Below are 19,495 nucleotides of genomic sequence, written 5' to 3' on the forward strand. Positions count from 1 at the left end.
TTTTTTTCTGGACGCGGATTTCTTCCTGCGCTGAGAAATCCTCCTCTTTCATTCATTTTTTTAGCTAATTTAAGGACATGACGCCAAAAATGAACCGTATCCAAAGCTCAAGTGGGCCGTACTAAAGGAAAATGTGGTTAGGGAAATTCCTACTGTTAAAATCTACCTGGGTTCGACAGTAATGTTTACAATCCATCCATACCGTTAATAACTTCATTCCTATTGGGATGAACTGAAATAAAAAATATTAGCATGAGTCAAAACTTCTGTCACCCACAAATATTTCAACTGTGAACGTTCAATTATCACTTTTTTGGCCCACTTGAGGTCTAGAAACTGTTCATTTTTGGCTGTAAGTCTGACTTGAACTCAAAAAACAGATGGACGGGTAGGATTTCTCACAAACATCATGGTGGGCCCCACCTGATTCCCAGCGCAAGAACTTCGTGGAATGTCTTTTGGTAGGAAATCCACGTCCGTGCGTGGCCGAGTGCGTTCACGGCCTAAACGGAAAAACATCCGCCGACGGATCTCCGTTGTAAGGGTATTTATTGAAAGGAAACAGCCGCTTGACATTCAGTAATGGCGTTTTGCCACATCACTTCAGGAGCGTTTTGGCTACTGAAGCGTTCAGTATCCAATCCGCTCCCGGCTACTTAAGTGACCCGGTGAAATACAATGGGTTGAATATCGAGAGCATTTCTTTACAATTAATGCTCTTTTTCTTGGAATTCCGTTAGACGTCTCTCTCTGTCTGCCAGTGCACGCACTCACCACATATGGATAAACGTTTATCTTAAGTCATTTCTTTTCTTAGCTCCCCCTGTTGAAGTGACGTCACAACTTTTCATGGGAGCCACCACGATGTATGTATTGTATTCACACTGTCCATCCAAGTCGTGATGTCATTTTAGGGCAAAAGACAGAGTGAGAAAGATCAAAATTTCAAGCGCACCCCACTGTAGAAAATAATGGATATTGAACGCCCACTATTAAAACCTCTTTGGGCTACAGAAGCTTTCATCAAGCTAATATTTATGCTTTACCTTATTCTATATTTTTTTTAACTTATAAAAAGGTTGGATCTCAAATAAATATCATGGTCAGCCCCAGGAAGGTTTCAACAGGGGCCGTCACCTCTACTGTTTTCTGTGGTGGGGTCCATTTGAACATTGGATCTACCTTATTCTTTTGCTCACTCCTTGAAATGATCTCGCCAAATGGATGGAGGGTGTTGATACAACACATACACCATAGTGCGGCTCAAAGAACGTGACGACATGACATCGGTGGCAAGACTCGTTACCATCTGGTTCAGTAGCCAACCCGCGTCCCAACTCTATTTTAAGGAATTAAAAATCCCATCCTCTGCAAATTACTAAAATGCGATCACATGAATATTAGCAGTAGTAACATGTCTAAGTGTCACCTACCGTGATGTTTTTGATAAATCTATCCCAGCCATCAGTTTTTCTAGATTATGTTACAACGTGGACCTAACAATGATATTGATCCAAACTTCCAGTGGGCCACGTGATAAGGAAAGGTGAGGATTGAGGTTCCGCCATTGAAATATTCAAGCAGCCACAAAAGTTTTGGATTATATTAATGTTTTTATAATTTGAGTTCATCCCAGTAGGAATGACCTCATGAATCATGTTAATGACATATATAAATCATGGTGGACCCAGGAATTTTCAACCACAGGAATTCCCCCGCTTACTGTTTTCAGCCGTATGGCCCACATGGGTTTTAGATCTGCCTCATTTGTAGGCCTACATTATCAGATATGAAAAAATTGATCGACAATGTGGATTTCTCACAAATATCATGGTGTGCCCACATAGCATGCCGCGGATGGCTTTGGCGGCAATTGGAAACGGAAGTGGTTGGCTTCTGAACCAGACGGATGTTACGTCACCCCTTTCTTTGGGCCTCACTGTAATGTATGTGTTGTATCCACACCATCCATCCATTTGGAGAGATCATTTTAGGGAGTGAGTAAAAGAATTTGGCAGATTCAAAGTTCAAGTGGGCCCCACCACAGAAAACAGTGGGAGGTGACTGCCAACGTTGAAACCTTCCTGGCCGACCATGATGTTTATTTGAGATCCAACCTTTTTATAAGTTAAAAAAGAAATGGAATAAGGTAAAGCATAAATATTAGCTTGATTGAAAGCTTCCGTGGCCTAAAGAGGTTTTAATGGTAGGTGTTCAATCTCCGTTATTTTCTATGATAGGGTGCATTTGAAATTTGGATCTTTCTCACTCTCTGGATTATGCTCTAAAATGACATCACGAAATGGATGGACGGTGTGGATACAATACATACATCATGGTGGCGCCGCTTCAGTACTGAAATGACTAACGTTTACTGGTAGAGTGCGTCCACTGGCAAAAGAAGAGAGATGCACTGGCAAACGGAGAGAGACGTTGCTAAAAGTGCGTGAACTGGCAAATGGAAAGAGACGGTTACGGGAATTCCAAGGAAAAGAGCATTAATGGAAAAGTAAGATGCTCTTGATATTCAACCAATTGTATTTCAGTACTGAAGCGTTCAGTATCTAATCCGCTCCCCAAGGTACTAGCCAAGTCATGCCTGACCGTGGGACCAACCGTGATGCATGTGTTGTATATCTATTCCGTCCATCAGTTTTTAAAGCCTTAAATTTAAGACATGATACGAGATGAAACAGATCCAAATCTCAAGTGGACCACACCACATGAAAAAGTGGTCTTTGAACATCCACCATTAAAAAATTCCCAAGGCCCACCTTATTTTTTATTTGCCATTTTTACATGAGGTAGGCCCCACGGTTAGGGCCTCACCCATTAAGCTTTTACCCCAGCCTCACCTAATATGCGCCCTCGAACTTTGACCATGGCCCCCACATGTCAGAACTAAAAAACAGATACAAAGACTCAGGTTTTCGACTATATAATTCCTCTTGCGAGGGTGACTGCTACTGTTACAAGATCTCCTCTTCTTCTTCTTTATCACTCCCCAAAGCCTTCTCATGGAGTTCTATGCTTTCATCTCCCTTCTTATAGTTCTACTACTATCTCTCCTACTCTTGAAAGGATTCTTCCTTGGATCGTTTACAGAAAGCAAGAGGAAGCCATACTATCCCATATCCACCAGTGTCTTCCAACGGTTATATAATTTTGGGAGGCTGCACCATTACCAGACAGACCTTGCTCACAGGCATAAAAACTTCAGGGTCGTCGCCATCGGCCACAGCGATATCTTCACCACTGACCCCGCCAACGTCGAATACATACTCAAAACCAACTTCAGCAACTATGTCAAGGTAAAGAAAATCTTAGCATTCATCTCATTCTTCTTTGGAGTTGGGAGTTTGCATGAAGAGCAGTTTTATTTGAGAACTCGCCTGATTAACTCGGTGAGTCATCCGAGACTACTTGGGTTTGATCGTCGTTCAAAAAGTCGTAACTTCGACTTGATCAATTTGGTCGTAACTTCGATTTGATAAATAAATTGATAATTTAGTTTTGTGATTAATGTTCTAAGTAGCTTTATATATATATATATATATATATATATATATATATATATATATATATATATATATATGGAAAAGGTACTGTGCGGTCTAGCGCATGCGAGCTCAATATAAGGTCGAGACGTTTCTTGTTTTCCAACCGTTCGAGTGCTTTAGAAAAAGGCAAAATGAATGATGCCGTTACCAAGTTTTGTGAGCCCCACCAAGATGTATTGGTTGTATCTATACCGTCTGTCCATTTGTAAAGATCATTTTAGAACATGAGCCCAAAACTTTAAAAGCAGATCCACAGCTTAAATGAACCACACCAAAGAAAGAAGTGGGGACAATGATGCCACCATTGAAATATTCCAAGGGCCACCATGATGTTTATTTTCCATCCAACCTGTTCATAATGTCACACAGATCAACACGAAGGGGCAAACAAATATCAGCCTAATCCAAAACTTTTGTGGGCCTCAAAAAATTCTCAATGATAAGCATTCAATCCCCATCGTTTTCTATGTTGTGGTCAACTTTAGATTTGAATCTATCTTATTTTAGAGCTAATGCCCTAAGATGATCTCGCCAGATGAGAAGACGGTGTGGATTTAACACTCACATTATGGTATTGCCCATGGAACTTGTTAAGGGTAACATACTACCAAGGCCGGTAGTTTGTGGCACACCTACCATTCAGACAGTATGATCGGTATAAGTGAGGCTCAACTTGATTTTTGTATTCTATATCTACGTCCTCCATCCGTTTTGGAAGATCATTTTAGGACATGAACTCAAAAATGAAGAAGACCTAAAGCTCAGGTGGACCATACTACTGGAAACAGTGGTGATTGAATGCTTTACCATTAAAAACTTCCTAGGCCACAATAATGTTTACATAACACTTATTTTTCATTCAACTTGTTGATAAGGTCGTATAAACTCAAATGAAGTGAATATATATATATATATATATATATATATATATATATATATATATATATATATATATATATATATATATATATATCAGCTTGATCAAAACTTATGTGACCCATTAATTGTCAATCATTACAGTTTCTTATGATATGATCCATCTGAGAATTGAATTCATATCCTAAAATGTTATATAAAAACAGATGGGCGGTGTGGATATAGAATACACACATCAAGGTAGGCCCATGGTAAAGCTACACCGTCTTGGGTGGGGCTACACCTAATCTGCTATCCACATGAGCGGAAGCGGATTTCCTGCCAAAGGCTTTGACAAAAAGGCACCGGAAAGAAATGCCTACTGTTAAGACCTTCATCGGCTCCATTTTGATGTTTATACGATATCCAAACTGTTTGCAAGGTAATCACTGGGATGAACTAAAAATACAAAAAAACTTGGCCCGATACAAATTTTTTGGAATGTTTAGGGGTGGTTGTTCAATCCCCGTTGTTTTCTCTTGTGTGGCCCATTTGAGTCTTGAATCCAATTCATTTTTGGTCTTATATTCTAAAATGATATCATAAAACGGATGAACGGGATGGATTTATGATAACATTACGACGAACTCCACCTAGGCTCATAGCACAAAAAACTTCATGTTAGAAGGAAATCTTGTCCGCTTGTTGCCATCACCAAGTTCTGTGGTCCCCACCATGATGTTAGTGTTATATCAACACTGTCCATCCATTTGGAGAGATTATTTTGGGGCATTAGCTCAAAAATGAGGCAGATCCAAAGTTCAAGTAGACCATAATATAAAAAGCAGTGGGGATTGAATGCCTACCATTGAGAGCTTCTTGGGGGCTGCTAAAGTTTTGGATCAAGCTTACATTTGTTTTGACCTTTCATCCCAGTCTGTGTGACATTATGAATAGGTTGAACAACAAATAAATATCATGGTGAGGCCTTAGGAAGGTTTCAACGGAGGGCATCATTCACTGTGATATGGTTCATTTTAGCTTGGATATGCTTTTTTATTGGGCTTATGACCTAAAATGATCTCTCCAAGAGAATGGACCGTGTTCTAACACATATATCATGGTGGGCCTACAAAACTTGATGACGAGCACCTGTTCAAATCATGCAATCTGCTTGCAACCCAATCCGCATGAGCCTTAGTAGGCGAACTGAATAGTAAGCTGATAAACATCAATTATGTAGCGTTGGTTTTATCGGCTTTGCCTTTATCTAAAGCTCTCACATCTCCACCGTGTAGTTTTCAAATTTGTCATTGAATGGTTGGAATACAAGACACACTTTAACCTTATATTAAGCTTGCATGCGCTCGATCGCACAGTACCATTTCCCATATATATATATATATATATATATATGGAAAATGTTCTATACGGTTGAGCTCATGGGAACTTCCCATGAGGTCGAGTTGTGTGGGCCCCATTGTGATGCGTGTCGACCATCAACACTATGCATTTGATGGGTCCCCTTTAAATTATGCGATATCCCAAAAATCAGTCAAATACGGAACTCAAATGGGCCATACCATCTAAAATCATGTGAAGACATGCCTAAAACATATAAAAGCACTTGGTAGGGCCCACCTGAAATTTGGATGCATCTGAAACTTGGTTTGACCCCTCATCGAAGTGGGTCACACATAATGGATGGGCTAGATTTGTGAACCACATCTCGGTGGGCCCAACAAATGATTATGAATGTTTTAATAGGGATAACCCCTCTCAACTTTTGTATGTGGTGTGGCCCACAAAAGTTACGAATTGACTTTATTTTTAAGCCCTAGTCCCACCATGGAATGGTGCATCTGACTGATGGGGTAGATGTTCAACATGCATCACGGTGGGACCCACACTGCTTGACCTCATGGGAAGTTCCCATGAACTTCCCCTGAGGTCGAGCTGTGTGGGTCCCACCATGATGCGTGTTGAACATCTACCCCATCAACCAGATGCACAGTTCTATGGTGGGCCACGGGCTTAAAATCAAGTCAATTTATGACTTGGGTGGGCCACACCACATAAAACAGTTGAGAGGGGTTACCCTCCATTAAAACATTCATAATCATTTGTTGGGCCCACCGAGATGTGGTTCACAAATCCAGCTCATCCATTATGTGCGTCCCACTTGGATGAGGGATCAGACCAAGTTTCAGGTGCATCCAAATTTCAGGTGGGCCCAACGAAGTGCTTTTTATGTTTTAGACATGTCTTCACATGATTTTAGATTATATGGCCCACCTGAGTTCCGTATACAGTTGATTTTTGGGATATCCCATAATTTAAAGGGGACCCATCAAATGCACAATGTTGATGGTCGACACGCATCACGGTGGGGCCGACACAGCTCGACCTCATGGGAAGTTCCCATGAGCTCGATCGCACGGAACCTTTTCCATCAAAACTCGGGAACCAGACTCACAAAATTTTCGGCTGTTAAATCCGGTGCCGACAGCCTCCGTAGTACCCCATTCTCGGCTTTCAGCTCCCATGCGCTAGGTTCTGATCCCGGAATCATACAAGGAACATTTTTAGGGTGATTTTTATTTTTATTTTTATTTTTTTGTAAAGAAGCATAATCACAAGTGTAGTCAAGTCACCAAAACATCATCACCACATATCTACTAATATAATATTTGAGTACAGTGCTGAAAGGGAAACACATCATATAGTAAAATTCCAAAAGATTGGGCACGGACTCCTGCCTCAATGTTGCTGCAGTCTTAACATAACCTGCATGTGTGTATATATATACACATATATATAGCTGTGTGGGCCCCACTGTGATGCGTGTCGACCATCAACACCGTGCATTTGATGGGTCCCCATTAAATTATGGGATATCCCAAAAATAAGCCGTATACGAAACTCAGGTGGGCCATACAATCTAAAATCATGTGAAGACATGCCTAAAACATATAAAAGCACTTGGTAGGGCCCACATAAAATTTGGATGCATCTGAAACTTGGTTTGACCCCCTCATCCAAGTGGGGCACACATAATGGATGGGCTGGATTTGTGAACCATAGCTTGGTGGGCCCAAAATATGATTATGAATGTTTTAATGGGAGGGTAACCCCTCTCAACTTTTGTACGTGGTGTGGCCCACAAAAGTCATTGATTGACTTGATTTTTAAAATCGAGGCCCACCATGGAATGGTGCATTTGACTAATGGGGTAGATGTTCGACACGATGGGGCCCACATAGCTCGACCTCATGGGAAATTCCCATGAGAGAGAGAGAGCATTTCTCATATATATATATATATATGTGTGTGTGTGTGTGTGAGTAATGCTCACACACAACTAGTTGGACATTGCATTTTGGTCCAACTAGCCATGCATTTAATGAAGGCATTCCCTCTTAATTAACGAAAGTAAATGCTTCCACCGCATACTAATTTCATTTCGGCATGGTAAAGGGGCCACGGCTTGGGTGGGCCCCATTGTTCTGTTAATGTAAAATCAACCCCAACCATCAAGTATGTCACCCCATATTAGATAAAGATCTCAAATTTCATTCCCATCCTTAGTTCAGGTCAACAACACTATTGGAAACATTGTACATGGAAAGGTTCACTCACTAAACTATTTCCTTTGTTGTGGCTCACATGAATCATGTATGGACCTGACTTTTGGAACCCAGGCTTAGTTTTGGTGCGACATCTAATGGATGGAATGGATTTTACAGTTTCGTCATGATAGGCCTTGTAAAAATTGAAGGTGGATGTCTCCCTCCTAAATATTCCCATTGGTGTGGCCCATCTGAATCACGGGCTAGCCTAATTTCTTGGCTCCACGTCTATAACTGGATTATACATATAATAGTCGGAGTGGATCTCACATACATATCAGAGAAGCCCATAGAAAATCAGATGTGGGAGTCCTTCTGGTACCTGTTCCCAACACACTACCTCTTGGCGTAATGCTCATAATGCTTGGTAGAGAAGAGAAGTAGCATTATTTTGGTAATTAATCCTCATAATGCCAGTAGAGAAGTGATTTAAACTAACTTCGAGAAAGAGTGGCCCATTCGGATCTGCCCACTATGGTGTTAATTTTAAATCTACCTTGAACGTCCGCTGGGTGACCTCACCTTACACTTAAGGTTCAAAAAGCAGGTCCATCTTTGTTTCAGGTGGACCACGCAGCTGGAAATAGTTGTTAAAGAAATGCTTACCCTCCAAACTATTTACGTTTGTGTGGCCTATTTGAAAGATAGATGGACTTAAATTTTGGGCCCCTAGGCCTAAGTTTTAGTGTGACATCTAATGATTGGAGTGGATTTGATATAATCTTTATGATGGGCCCTGTGAAAATCAAAGGTGGACGTCTCTATTCCAACTATTTTCCTCAGTGTGGTCCACCTGAATCACAGACAGGCTTGATTTTTAGGTTCTGTACTTGACATAAGATTACACATCAAATGGTTGGAGTAGATCACACATACACATCAACGTGAGCCCCATAAAAAATCAAGATAGAGCGTCCGTTGAAATTCTTTTTTCCATAAAAGTCCAAGTCAGAGTACCTTTTAATGTCCAGCTAGCACACATCATCCAACCTTTTATGTAAATATGACATCCAACCCATCTAATAGGTTGTTCCATTACAAGCATTACTTTTTGTAAATCACCACAATAACCATGTATATAAGCCAGTAGGCTAAACACAATTTGGTTGATTTTAATGGTGGGAATTTCTATCTTAACTATTTACCATGGTGTAGCCCAATCGAGTGTTGAATCTACCTTAGTTTTACGCCCTTGTAAAACATGAGGTGGCCCACATGATGGACGGAATGGATCTACTCAACATGAATTCTTTCCTTCTAGGTCTGCGGAAGCAATGCCCCGTTACCCTTAAGAAGGTCATTAAACTTTATACTAATATTTGGAAAGAGGAGATCGTGTGAAGGAAGAGTAAATGTAGGATGGGCTGTATGCTATTATAGATTTGGACCATCCAACTCAAAAGTAGATCCATGCATTAGATAAATTGCACGTCAACATGCCGGCAAAAAAGAATTTGATGATCTTATGATCAATCATGTCAAATACTTACCAAAAGTGTTGGTTGTTAGTAAAACATATATATATATATATATATATATATATATATATATATATATATATATAGAGAGAGAGAGAGAGAGAGAGAGAGAGAGAGCCATGCTCACCTATGCACCTATGCACGTGTGCACCTTTGCACACATGTCATGGGTGTTGAATCCGAACGGTCCATAAGATGCAGAATCCCATAAAACTTGAGGAGGTGAAGTTTCACTCTGATCTAAGATTCTGGTGGGCTATAGGAAAGAGAAATTCAAATCAAGGGAAGAAATTGTTTGCATTTTTCATGGCCCACCGAAGTTTTGGATCAAAGTAAAAATTCGTAAGAAGGGGTTTAATGAAGTTCTGCTTCATGTGGACGTTCAGATTTGCTAGACTCATCAGATATGATGAGTTCTCAAAAAAGTTCGTATGTAATACGTACAAACTGGTTGGCAGATGAGTGTTTCCGTGTGTGTGTCTATATATATATATATATATATATATATATATATATATATATATATATATATATATATATATATATATATATATATATATATATATAAACTTCCCATGAGGTCTAAGTTGTGTTGGCCCATCGTGATGCGTGTCAAACATCTACCCCATTAGTCAGATGCACCATTCCATGGTGGGCCTAAGACTTAAAAATCAAGTCAATCCGTCACTTTTGTGTGCCACACCTCATACAAAAGTTGAGAGGGGCTACCATCCATTAAAACATTCATAATCATTTGTCGGGCCCACCAAGGTGTTGTAACAAATCCAGCCCACCCATTATGTGTGTCCCACTTGGATGAGGGGTCATACTAAGTTTCAGATGCATCCAAATTTCAGGTGGACCCCACCAAGTGTTTTGCTCCACCACATAGAATGGTCAATATCAAGGTGGGCCAACATAATGCATGGTTCACATCAAAGGTGGGCCCCACATGATCGATGACCCACATCAAAGTGTGGCCTACATGATGGATGGTTGACATCAAAGGCAACCATATTAAAGGTGGGGCCCCATATGATAAATGGTTCACATTAAGGTAGGCCCACATAATGGACAGAGTGGGACTCATGTGACAGATAACCCACAGTATGGCCAGTGTGATAGATAGTCCACTTCAAGTAAGTCTCACCTAATGGATGGTTCACATTTATATAAGGTCTGGCATGATAGACAACCTAATCCAAAGGGGTTCACCACGATGGATGATCCACATAGAAGGTATGCCCCACATGATGGATGACCCACATTAAAGGTGGGCCCACATGATGGATGGCCCACATCAAAATGTTGCTCAACATAATGGACGACCCACATCAAGTGGGCTCCATCTAATGGATTGCCCACATCAAGTGTGGCCCCACTTGATGGATGACTCACATCAGTGTGACCCCACATAAAGGAAAATTAATATTGATGGTGGGCCTCACATGATGGATGACCTACATCAAGGTGGGCCCCACAATGGATGATCCATACCATAAATTGTCCTCTAATGATGAATGGTCCACATCCAAGGCAGGGCCCTTATGATGGATGGGCCACTTTAAATGTTTGATCCATGTGGACGTTACGTCAAAGGTTGGCTTCACGTGTTGGGTAATCCACATCCAATGTCTAACATGATAGACCGCCAACATCCAAGGTGAGAGGCATGAATGACAACACCTACTCTTGAAAGCAGTTCTTATTTGAATGTTTTTCCAAATGTAATTATTCTAAATAAAAGCTTTTTTGGATATGAAAAAATAATTTTACCAAGCAAGCTTATTGTACGATAAAAGCGTTAGTACAAAAAAGTCTTATTAGAATAGCTCTTATTTAAAATGCTCTTACTAGATTAGATAAGAAATGCCAAATGAGCCTTTAGATTAGTGAGGTAGCTTATTAAAAGCCTTTTCTAACAAGATATCTTATGCCCTCTCTCATTTCATTAGGGGCTTATTCCTCCCTAATAAAGTGGGGCTGGGGGCTTTAAGAGAGTCATGATTTTCTCTTCATCTAGTTATAGCCAGTCTGGAGTCTGTATAGCATGTGATATGATAGGCAGCTGGGCCTTTTTTTTTGGTTTGCTAGTGTCCGCCGGAAGGTCTTTGTAATTTCTCTGCTGGTTCAATATATATCAATGTGTGTGTGTGCACATTTTTTTTAACACACGCACACACACCCCACACACTCACGCAGGTGGAATTTCACCACCTATGGGTACTCGAACCATTGACTGGGAGTTGAAACTCCTAAGAGTCTACCACCTGGGTAAGAGTAAGGACCGGGTGGTAGACTATTTCACTCTGACCAACAGGTGTGACGTATCACGGTAGGCCTAGGGATTAAAAATAAAGTCAATCTTGGACTTGTGTAGGCCACGCCACATACAAAAGTTGAGAGGGGTTACCCTCTATTAAAACATTCATAATCATTTTTTGGGCCCACCGAGATGTGGTTCACAAATCCAGCCCATCCATTATGTATGCCCCACTTGGATGAGGGGTCAGAACAAGTTTCAGATGCCTCCAAATTTCAGATGGGCCCCACCAAGTGCTTTTATATGTTTTAGGCATGTCTTCACATGATTTTAGATGGTATGGCCCACTTCAGTTTAGTGTATGGTTGATTTTTGGGATATCCCATAATTTAAAGGGCACCCATCAAATGCACGGTATTGACGTTTGACATACATCATGGTGGGGCCCACACAGCTCGACCTCATGGGAAGTTCCCATGAGCTCAACCGCATAGAACCTTTCCCTATCTGGACCGCTTTGAACTCCAAATTACATCTCAAACTCAATGTAGGTACGACTAGCATGCACTAGTACTACATCGCAACGATGACTGAAGGCGGATTACGACATGATCCGTTATACAGGAGGTGTAGCTGACCTCACCCTTGTCCAGTAACCATTCTGAATAGGGTAAGAGTAGCATGAGATAATCAGATCATCAAACTTCGTGTAGGAACTTCAAGGGGGCTTACATCGAGATAGGTCGAACCCCTGGATGCCAATGGAGCATGTACAGTAAGGTTGCTGAGTGCACGATTTGTGTTCTTCCCGAAACGAATATGAATTGGATGGTTTAGCTCTCCCTCAGAATGAGAAGGTCCACCAAACGAAACTGTGGCCCGGCCCATGTACCAGTTAGTGGGAGATAACTATTGCAGCTCTGCTATACATAGCTAGCTCAACTCTCTCCGAGACCCTTTCCTCTCTCTCTCTCTCTCTCTCTCTCTATATATATATATATATATATAAAAGGTCTGTGTATGAGGCATGCTCACTTGCGCACCTGTGCACAATTATACATGTGTCATGGGACTCTAATCTGTCCATGTGATGCGGCATCCTATGGACCGTTCAGATCAAGGGACCATGACATGTGCGCAGAGGTGCACAGGTGTGCGGGTGAGCATGCCTCTCTCTCTCTCTCTAGAAAGCATTACAAAATTAGTAGGGATAACTTAAAATAGAGAAATAGTAGGGATATATGTATTTATATTATAATTAGATGTGTTGGACTTTAATTTTCCCCTCAGGCAAACCTCTAATTACTGTAATGAAATTGATGACACAGTAGTTCTCATTGACTCGACCGGACGAGTCGGACTCTGCAGGGGTTTGAATACTGATAGTGAGTCAGATCTTGGCTTCTGATTTTGTCTCCATATGGGCACTTCCATGTTGCGTTAGATGGGTTTTCAGCTTTGATCTTGACCTTATTATCTGTGGCGCACGGCTTCGATGGATTCCCTGATCCACCGTGGTGCGTAGGACCCGACTGTGAGGCCCACCTTGATCTATATGACTACATCCACACCGTCCATCTTTATTGAAAACTCATTTTAGGGCATGATCCCAAAAATGAAGCAATCCAAATCTCAGATGGAACTTAGTACAGGAAACAGTACAGTAGTAATTGCCCATTAAAAACTTCTCGTGGGCCAAAAAAGCTTTAGATCAAGATGATATTTGTGTAGTCTCTTCGTATAGGTCTTTGTGACCTTATCAACAGGTTGGATGGCAAATAAACATTCTGGTGGTCTCCATGAAGTTTTTAACGGTGGGGATTCAATCACGACTTTTTCCTGTGGTGTGGTCCACATAAGATTTGGGCATGCTTCATTACTGAGACAGCACACTAAAATGAGCTTTGAAAATGGTTGGACGGTGTGGATTTAAAACATATACATCACTATGAGCCCCGCAGTTGGGGGTCCCGCCCACCTAATCCACTCCCTTATCAGTGCGACAAGGGAGAGTTATTCTGGACCCAACCAGCTCAACCGTAAACTGGTTTTAGTCGGCGACTTAACTCTGAGTTGACTAACTGAGTTTCTAAAAGACTAGCTCATTCTTGCATCAGGGAACATATCACTATGATAAACTGAGTGACCTCTTAGGCGATGGGATTTTCACAGTCGATGGCGAAAAATGGCGCCGCCAAAGGAAGATAGCCAGCTATGAATTCTCCACCAAAGTCTTGAGGGATTTCAGTAGCCTTGTCTTTCGAAGCAATGCTGCGAAGCTCGCTCATGTTATTTCCAATGCCGCAACCTCCAATCAAACAATGGATATCCAAGTGAGTATCAAAATTATAAGTATCAGTTCTACTTACAGGATCAGCTACAATCATGATTTCTATCCAATGGCAGGATTTGTTCATGAAATCGACGCTGGATTCAATATTCAAGGTTGGGTTTGGCACTGAATTGAATAGTCTATGTGGCTCTAGCGAAGAAGCGAGTAGATTTGCTGAGGCATTCGATGATTCGAGCGAGCTGATATTTAGGCGATACGTTGATCCATTGTGGAAGCTCAAGAAGCGCTTCAATATTGGATCAGAAGCAATGCTTAATAAGAAAAGGAAAGTGATCGACGAATTCGTTTATAAGCTGATTAATAGTAAGAAGAAGCAACTTTCTGGAGGACAAGATTCTGTAAGTTAAATTGCTAAATTCATAAGAGTTTTCTAGGGTGTCTGCGAAATAGCGATAATTACATGGAAATTTTTGTGTTTGGGTACTTGGAAATACTTGGGATTGAGTTCTTGTTGAAATCAATTTTCATTGGTTGTTTTGAAATTTGTTAAAGTTCCCTTGATATACATTGATACACCATTCTCTAATGACTCCAGCTTTTAGAGGAAGTGGTGATTTTATATGATATCAGGGCAGAAATTCTTGTGTTCAAATCCCGAGAGCAGCAAATATGCCTCGGTGTAGTATATTCTTCCACATTTTCACAAATACTTACATCATTGGCACATCTTCTATGAAACGCCTTTCGATTTATGCAAATCACTACGCATTTCTGAATTATGATAATTCAATTCTCTTTTGAACACATGAAATGGCAGATGAAGAAAGAAGACATCTTGTCAAGGTTTCTAGTACTGAGTCATGAGGACCCTGAAAACATAAACGATCGCTACTTGAGAGACATAATCCTGAATTTCATAATCGCCGGCAAAGACACAACGGCTCTCACCCTCTCATGGTTCTTTTACATGCTTTGTAAGTACCCTGCCATACAGGAAAAGATTGCTCGGGAAGTGGAAGAAGCTACACAGGCAAAAGATACAGTATCCATTGATGAATTCACCACAAGGGTCACAGAAGAAGCACTCAGTAAAATGCACTATCTCCATGCCGCTCTAACTGAGACTCTCAGACTCTATCCTCCGGTTCCAGTGGTAGCTTTCACTATAATCTTCTAAGATGTATTCCATAGCTTTTCATGACGTGCTAGATCTTGGACATTCATCAGGCAGGTCCCACCTTGTATTTGTTGTGACTAAAATCAGGCTGATTTAATCACCACATTCAATATGGATGACTTGTCGAAATTGGGCTGATTCAACTGAGTCCTGAATTAACCCAGAAAACCAGGTCCAAGTCGACGGCCATCCGGTTTCTCCAACCAGCCTATGACTGGCTGAGTCGACTCAGGCGGCTCCCATGTTTACCCACTGGGTTTGTAAACCATGACTGATGTAGAGCAGGTCGTGGATAATTTCATGGCCAAGATGGACCAGAGAAGACTCGATCAGAGGTTGACGTAATCCGGACCATTAGAACCTTAAAACAAACATATCTCACAAACCAGAATGAGTTATTTAATGTATCATATGTGATTTTGAGGTAAGAGAAGCTACTTTAGCCAACCAAGCCCTCTACGCCAGGTTGCCCATACCGAATTTGTGAGATTCCAAAATATTGACGGTCTAAAATCTATTTTATTTCCATTTTTACTATTTATAGTAAGTTTTAGTTTGATCATAACTTTTGATCCATTGAGTTTTAGGAGTCGTGCCCAACATGAAAAGTTCTTAGAAAAATTAGGAGAATAACGCAGTTAGGCTAAATTGGACACTTACTATTTTTGACCGAAAACCATGAAGTCTAGTGGAAATCATGACTGTCTGTAGATAGTAAGTTATGATTTTAAGGAGTTTGAATTATAGTTTGATTAAAAACTTCTTCCTAGGTTTGATATCACCATTTCTCATTTTTATTATCAATCAATTTATTTTAAAATTATTAGATATAATTTTCTATTTTTTCCCTCCTACATTTGAGGAATCTCTGTAAGGAGTCCAGCTAAGCTCCATGGATTTGGAGCAATTATCCCCTGAGGAAGACGGTGCTTGACCTTGTCACGTCCATCCCTGTGTCAATGACCCACCTGACCGTTGGATTAGCATGATTTTCAAGCCAAGACACATGCACAGTAACACACACCTGATGGACAACCCAGATCAAGCACATGCGTCTCACATTGGCATGTGTGAGGATTCATTAGTAGCCACGCCAATGAATAGTTGATGATATCGATTTTGTAACATTTCCTTTGTAGGATGGGAAATTCTGTCTATCAGATGACACCTTACCAGACGGATTCGCCATTAAAGGGGGAGACTCAATTACATACGGGCCTTATGCCATGGGCAGGATGAAGTTCATATGGGGTGAGGATGCAGAGGTTTTCCGGCCAGAAAGATGGATCGACGATGATGGTATTTTCCAGCCCGAAAGCCCTTTCAAATTCACAGCTTTCCAGGTTAGTAGCACATGAAGTCATGTTCCTAAATTCTTTTAGGCCTCCTTTTGTCACTGTGTTTAGTTTAAGAGGTCTATTAGCAAGGTTCACCAGTTTAACGAGAGAAGGAGGCACTTTGCACGTTTCTACCATCATGGTTCTAAAAGTCACTGACTCGACTCGAATTTGTAACTCGTCCGAGTCAAGTTGACTCGGCAAGCCGATGAGAAACTCACTCATAGGTGTGAGTCAGCTGAGTTTCTGAAAGAGTCGATGCTTGTATGAGAACCAACACCCTTAATCAGTGAAGTGAATGTGAATTTGGTCTTTGGTTATTTTATTTTATTTTATTTTATATATCTACAAACTTTTACCGCTATAAATATTTTACTGTAACAATTAAATATTGAGTCGTGTAAAGACTATCCAGTCTCAACTCGATCTGACGGGCCATTGAGTTGAGTTTTTGAATTTTTGAACTATCTCTACCATACACACGGCACGCTTTCTTGGGAGTTAAGGACTGTTGCATCACGTTGCAGGGGTGGGCCATGTCCACAACAAGCAATGGTTGGAGGATCCAATCCCCCAAATGAAGAATGGGGAACAGCCCAATGACCATAAGAAAGAGATGATACTACCCGATATTTATTTCACGGACGGGAGTGTGTGTGTGTGTATGCGCACCTACACACATGTGCACCTTTGTACACGTGTCATGGGTGTCTAATCCGAACGGTCCATGTGATGCGGAATCCCATGAAACCCCGAGGGACAAATTTTGACCCTGATCTAAAATTATAGTGGGACATAGCAAAGAGAAATGCAAATCAAGGGAGGAAACTGTTTTCATTTTTCAGGGCCCACCAAAATTTTGGATAAAAGTAAAAATTGGGTTCGACGGGTTTCATGAGGTGCTACTTCACGTGGACTGTTCAGATTTTGGATTCACATCACGTATGATGAGTTCTTGAAAAAGCTTGCATGAGTTTAGTGTGAAGTGGTGTGCAGCAGAGCATTCAGCACGGCGCGCGCACACGCACGTATATATAGAGAGAGAGAGTAATGCTTACCTGCCCACCAGTTCTTATGAGAGAGAGTAATGCTCACCTCCCCACCGGTTCTTATGAGTGAGAACCTTTTCAGAACTTGTCTCACTTGATGTGAGCACAAAATTTGAACGGTCCATGTGATGCAGCACCCTATGAATCAAGGGCTCCACTCTTACCTTATCCAAAACTTTGGTAAGATCCCTTTTACCACGGCTCACCAAAGTTTTGAATCGGGTGAATGTTGGGCCTTAAAGATTCCACGGGGGTGCTACATCAAATTGGCAGTTCAGGGTTTACCCTGTCTGACATGGGAGACGAGTTCTAAAAAAGTTTTCATGAGTTCTAGTGAGAACTGGTAGAACTGGGAGGCTCAGAACTAGTGGAACTGATGGGCTGGTGAGAATTCCTATATATATATATATATAGAGAGAGAGAGAGAGAGAGAGAGAGAGAGGGCTGGTGAGCATTCCTATATATATATATATATATAGAGAGAGAGAGAGAGAGAGAGAGAGAGAGAGAGAGAGAGAGAGAGAGAGAGATTCATTACAGGTGCATGCAATTACTCATAAGCCACATGTACTGCATAAAACATGCAGGTGAATCGATACTGTATTTATGAGTAGCAAACCCACTACATTAGCCGTTCTTCCCGATATTTTGTTTCTAACCATCCTCAGGTGGCTGAAACGACACATCATTTCTTTTGCATTGGGCATCATGTAACACAACCCATATCTTCTTTTACTGATAAACAGGCAGGACCCCGCATTTGTTTGGGGAAGGAATTCGCGTATAGACAGATGAAGATCTTCGCAGCAATCCTACTCCGCTTCTTCAGGTTCGAGCTCAATGACGAGAAGAAGGTTGTCAAATACAGAACCATGCTAACTCTCCACATCGACCAAGGCCTTTACGTTCGAGCCTATCACGCATGATGGCCGCATGCAGAGATGGTAGGATCGCCAGAGTCTTCCATCTTCTGGACACTGTAGTAGATGGGCCGCTTTGGTAGATTATATGTATGGGTAAAACGTCTTCCATGGTTGTCTGGATGTTATCAATAAGCAGAAGGTATGAAAAAGGTTCAGTAATAAACACAGTTTACTGTTTCATTTTATGCAAAAATATCACTTTTAATTTTATAGATAATTTTGTTGTAGCTCTCCACCAAAACTCAACCTCATTTCGTTGTCCAAACCCTATGGGCCGCACCATGATGCCAGCTACAGCCCCATATGTCTTTTACACTCATAAGAATCAGGTAAGAGAGAATATTGGGAGCTATTTATACTTTGGCCATGAATGATGCTTGATATACACTCTATTAGACACCATTTGGTGGTGGCAATGGGGTCAGGTTTGGGCTGGACCAAGTCACTGACACTTACGATCCAAACCTGACTTGAAAAAAAAATAAAAAAATTGGTTGGGCCCAGGCCCGCTTGATCTGACCAGACCCAACCAAAGCCCCACTTAAAAAAGTTGTTTGGCAAGGCTCGACCTGATGGGACTAGTTCGCACCAGCCCCACAACGAACACACCTGGAGGCCAAGTGAACCCCTTTGGACTGGACAGCAGCGTCTACCAGAACAGCACCCTGCAAAACCTTTCACACGAAGAGAGAAATTCTTGGAGGTAAAGAGGTATGCTAGATCCACCTAGCCCAAACTTTCTATGACCTGGGAGATCTAAGTAAATTCCATGCTAGATCCACCCTGAGGATAAGGGCCAAAAAGGAGAGTTCGAACCCTCAGATGTGCAAAAACCAGCCTTGAAGATGAAGTCAATCACATCTTCAGGGTGCAAATTGAAGACCGGGGGGGGGGGTGGGGGGCGCATCCAGAAAATGGAAAACCTTTAGGG

General features: G+C 41.3%; 1 protein-coding gene across 2 annotated transcripts in view; it reads left to right on the forward strand.

Moving 5' to 3' along the window:
- LOC131248439 (cytochrome P450 704C1-like) overlaps positions 1-18,688 on the forward strand; it is a 52,574-nt gene extending 33,886 nt beyond the window's left edge. Inside the window, exons 1-6 of one of the 2 annotated variants that reach the window (XM_058248719.1) lie at positions 2,986-3,311; positions 13,903-14,118; positions 14,192-14,476; positions 14,896-15,231; positions 16,395-16,598; positions 18,388-18,688. In XM_058248719.1, the coding sequence (XP_058104702.1) occupies positions 3,018-3,311; positions 13,903-14,118; positions 14,192-14,476; positions 14,896-15,231; positions 16,395-16,598; positions 18,388-18,567 (1,515 nt within the window). In that variant the 5' untranslated portion in view covers positions 2,986-3,017 and the 3' untranslated portion in view covers positions 18,568-18,688. Of the gene's footprint in view, positions 1-2,985; positions 3,312-13,902; positions 14,119-14,191; positions 14,477-14,895; positions 15,232-16,394; positions 16,599-18,387 lie in introns of those variants that run through there. The other variant, XM_058248720.1, reaches the window with a different exon arrangement.
- Positions 18,689-19,495: the final 807 nt, after the last annotated feature.

This window comes from Magnolia sinica, chromosome 6 (genome assembly GCF_029962835.1).
Source record: "Magnolia sinica isolate HGM2019 chromosome 6, MsV1, whole genome shotgun sequence".
Classification (NCBI taxonomy): domain Eukaryota; kingdom Viridiplantae; phylum Streptophyta; class Magnoliopsida; order Magnoliales; family Magnoliaceae; genus Magnolia; species Magnolia sinica.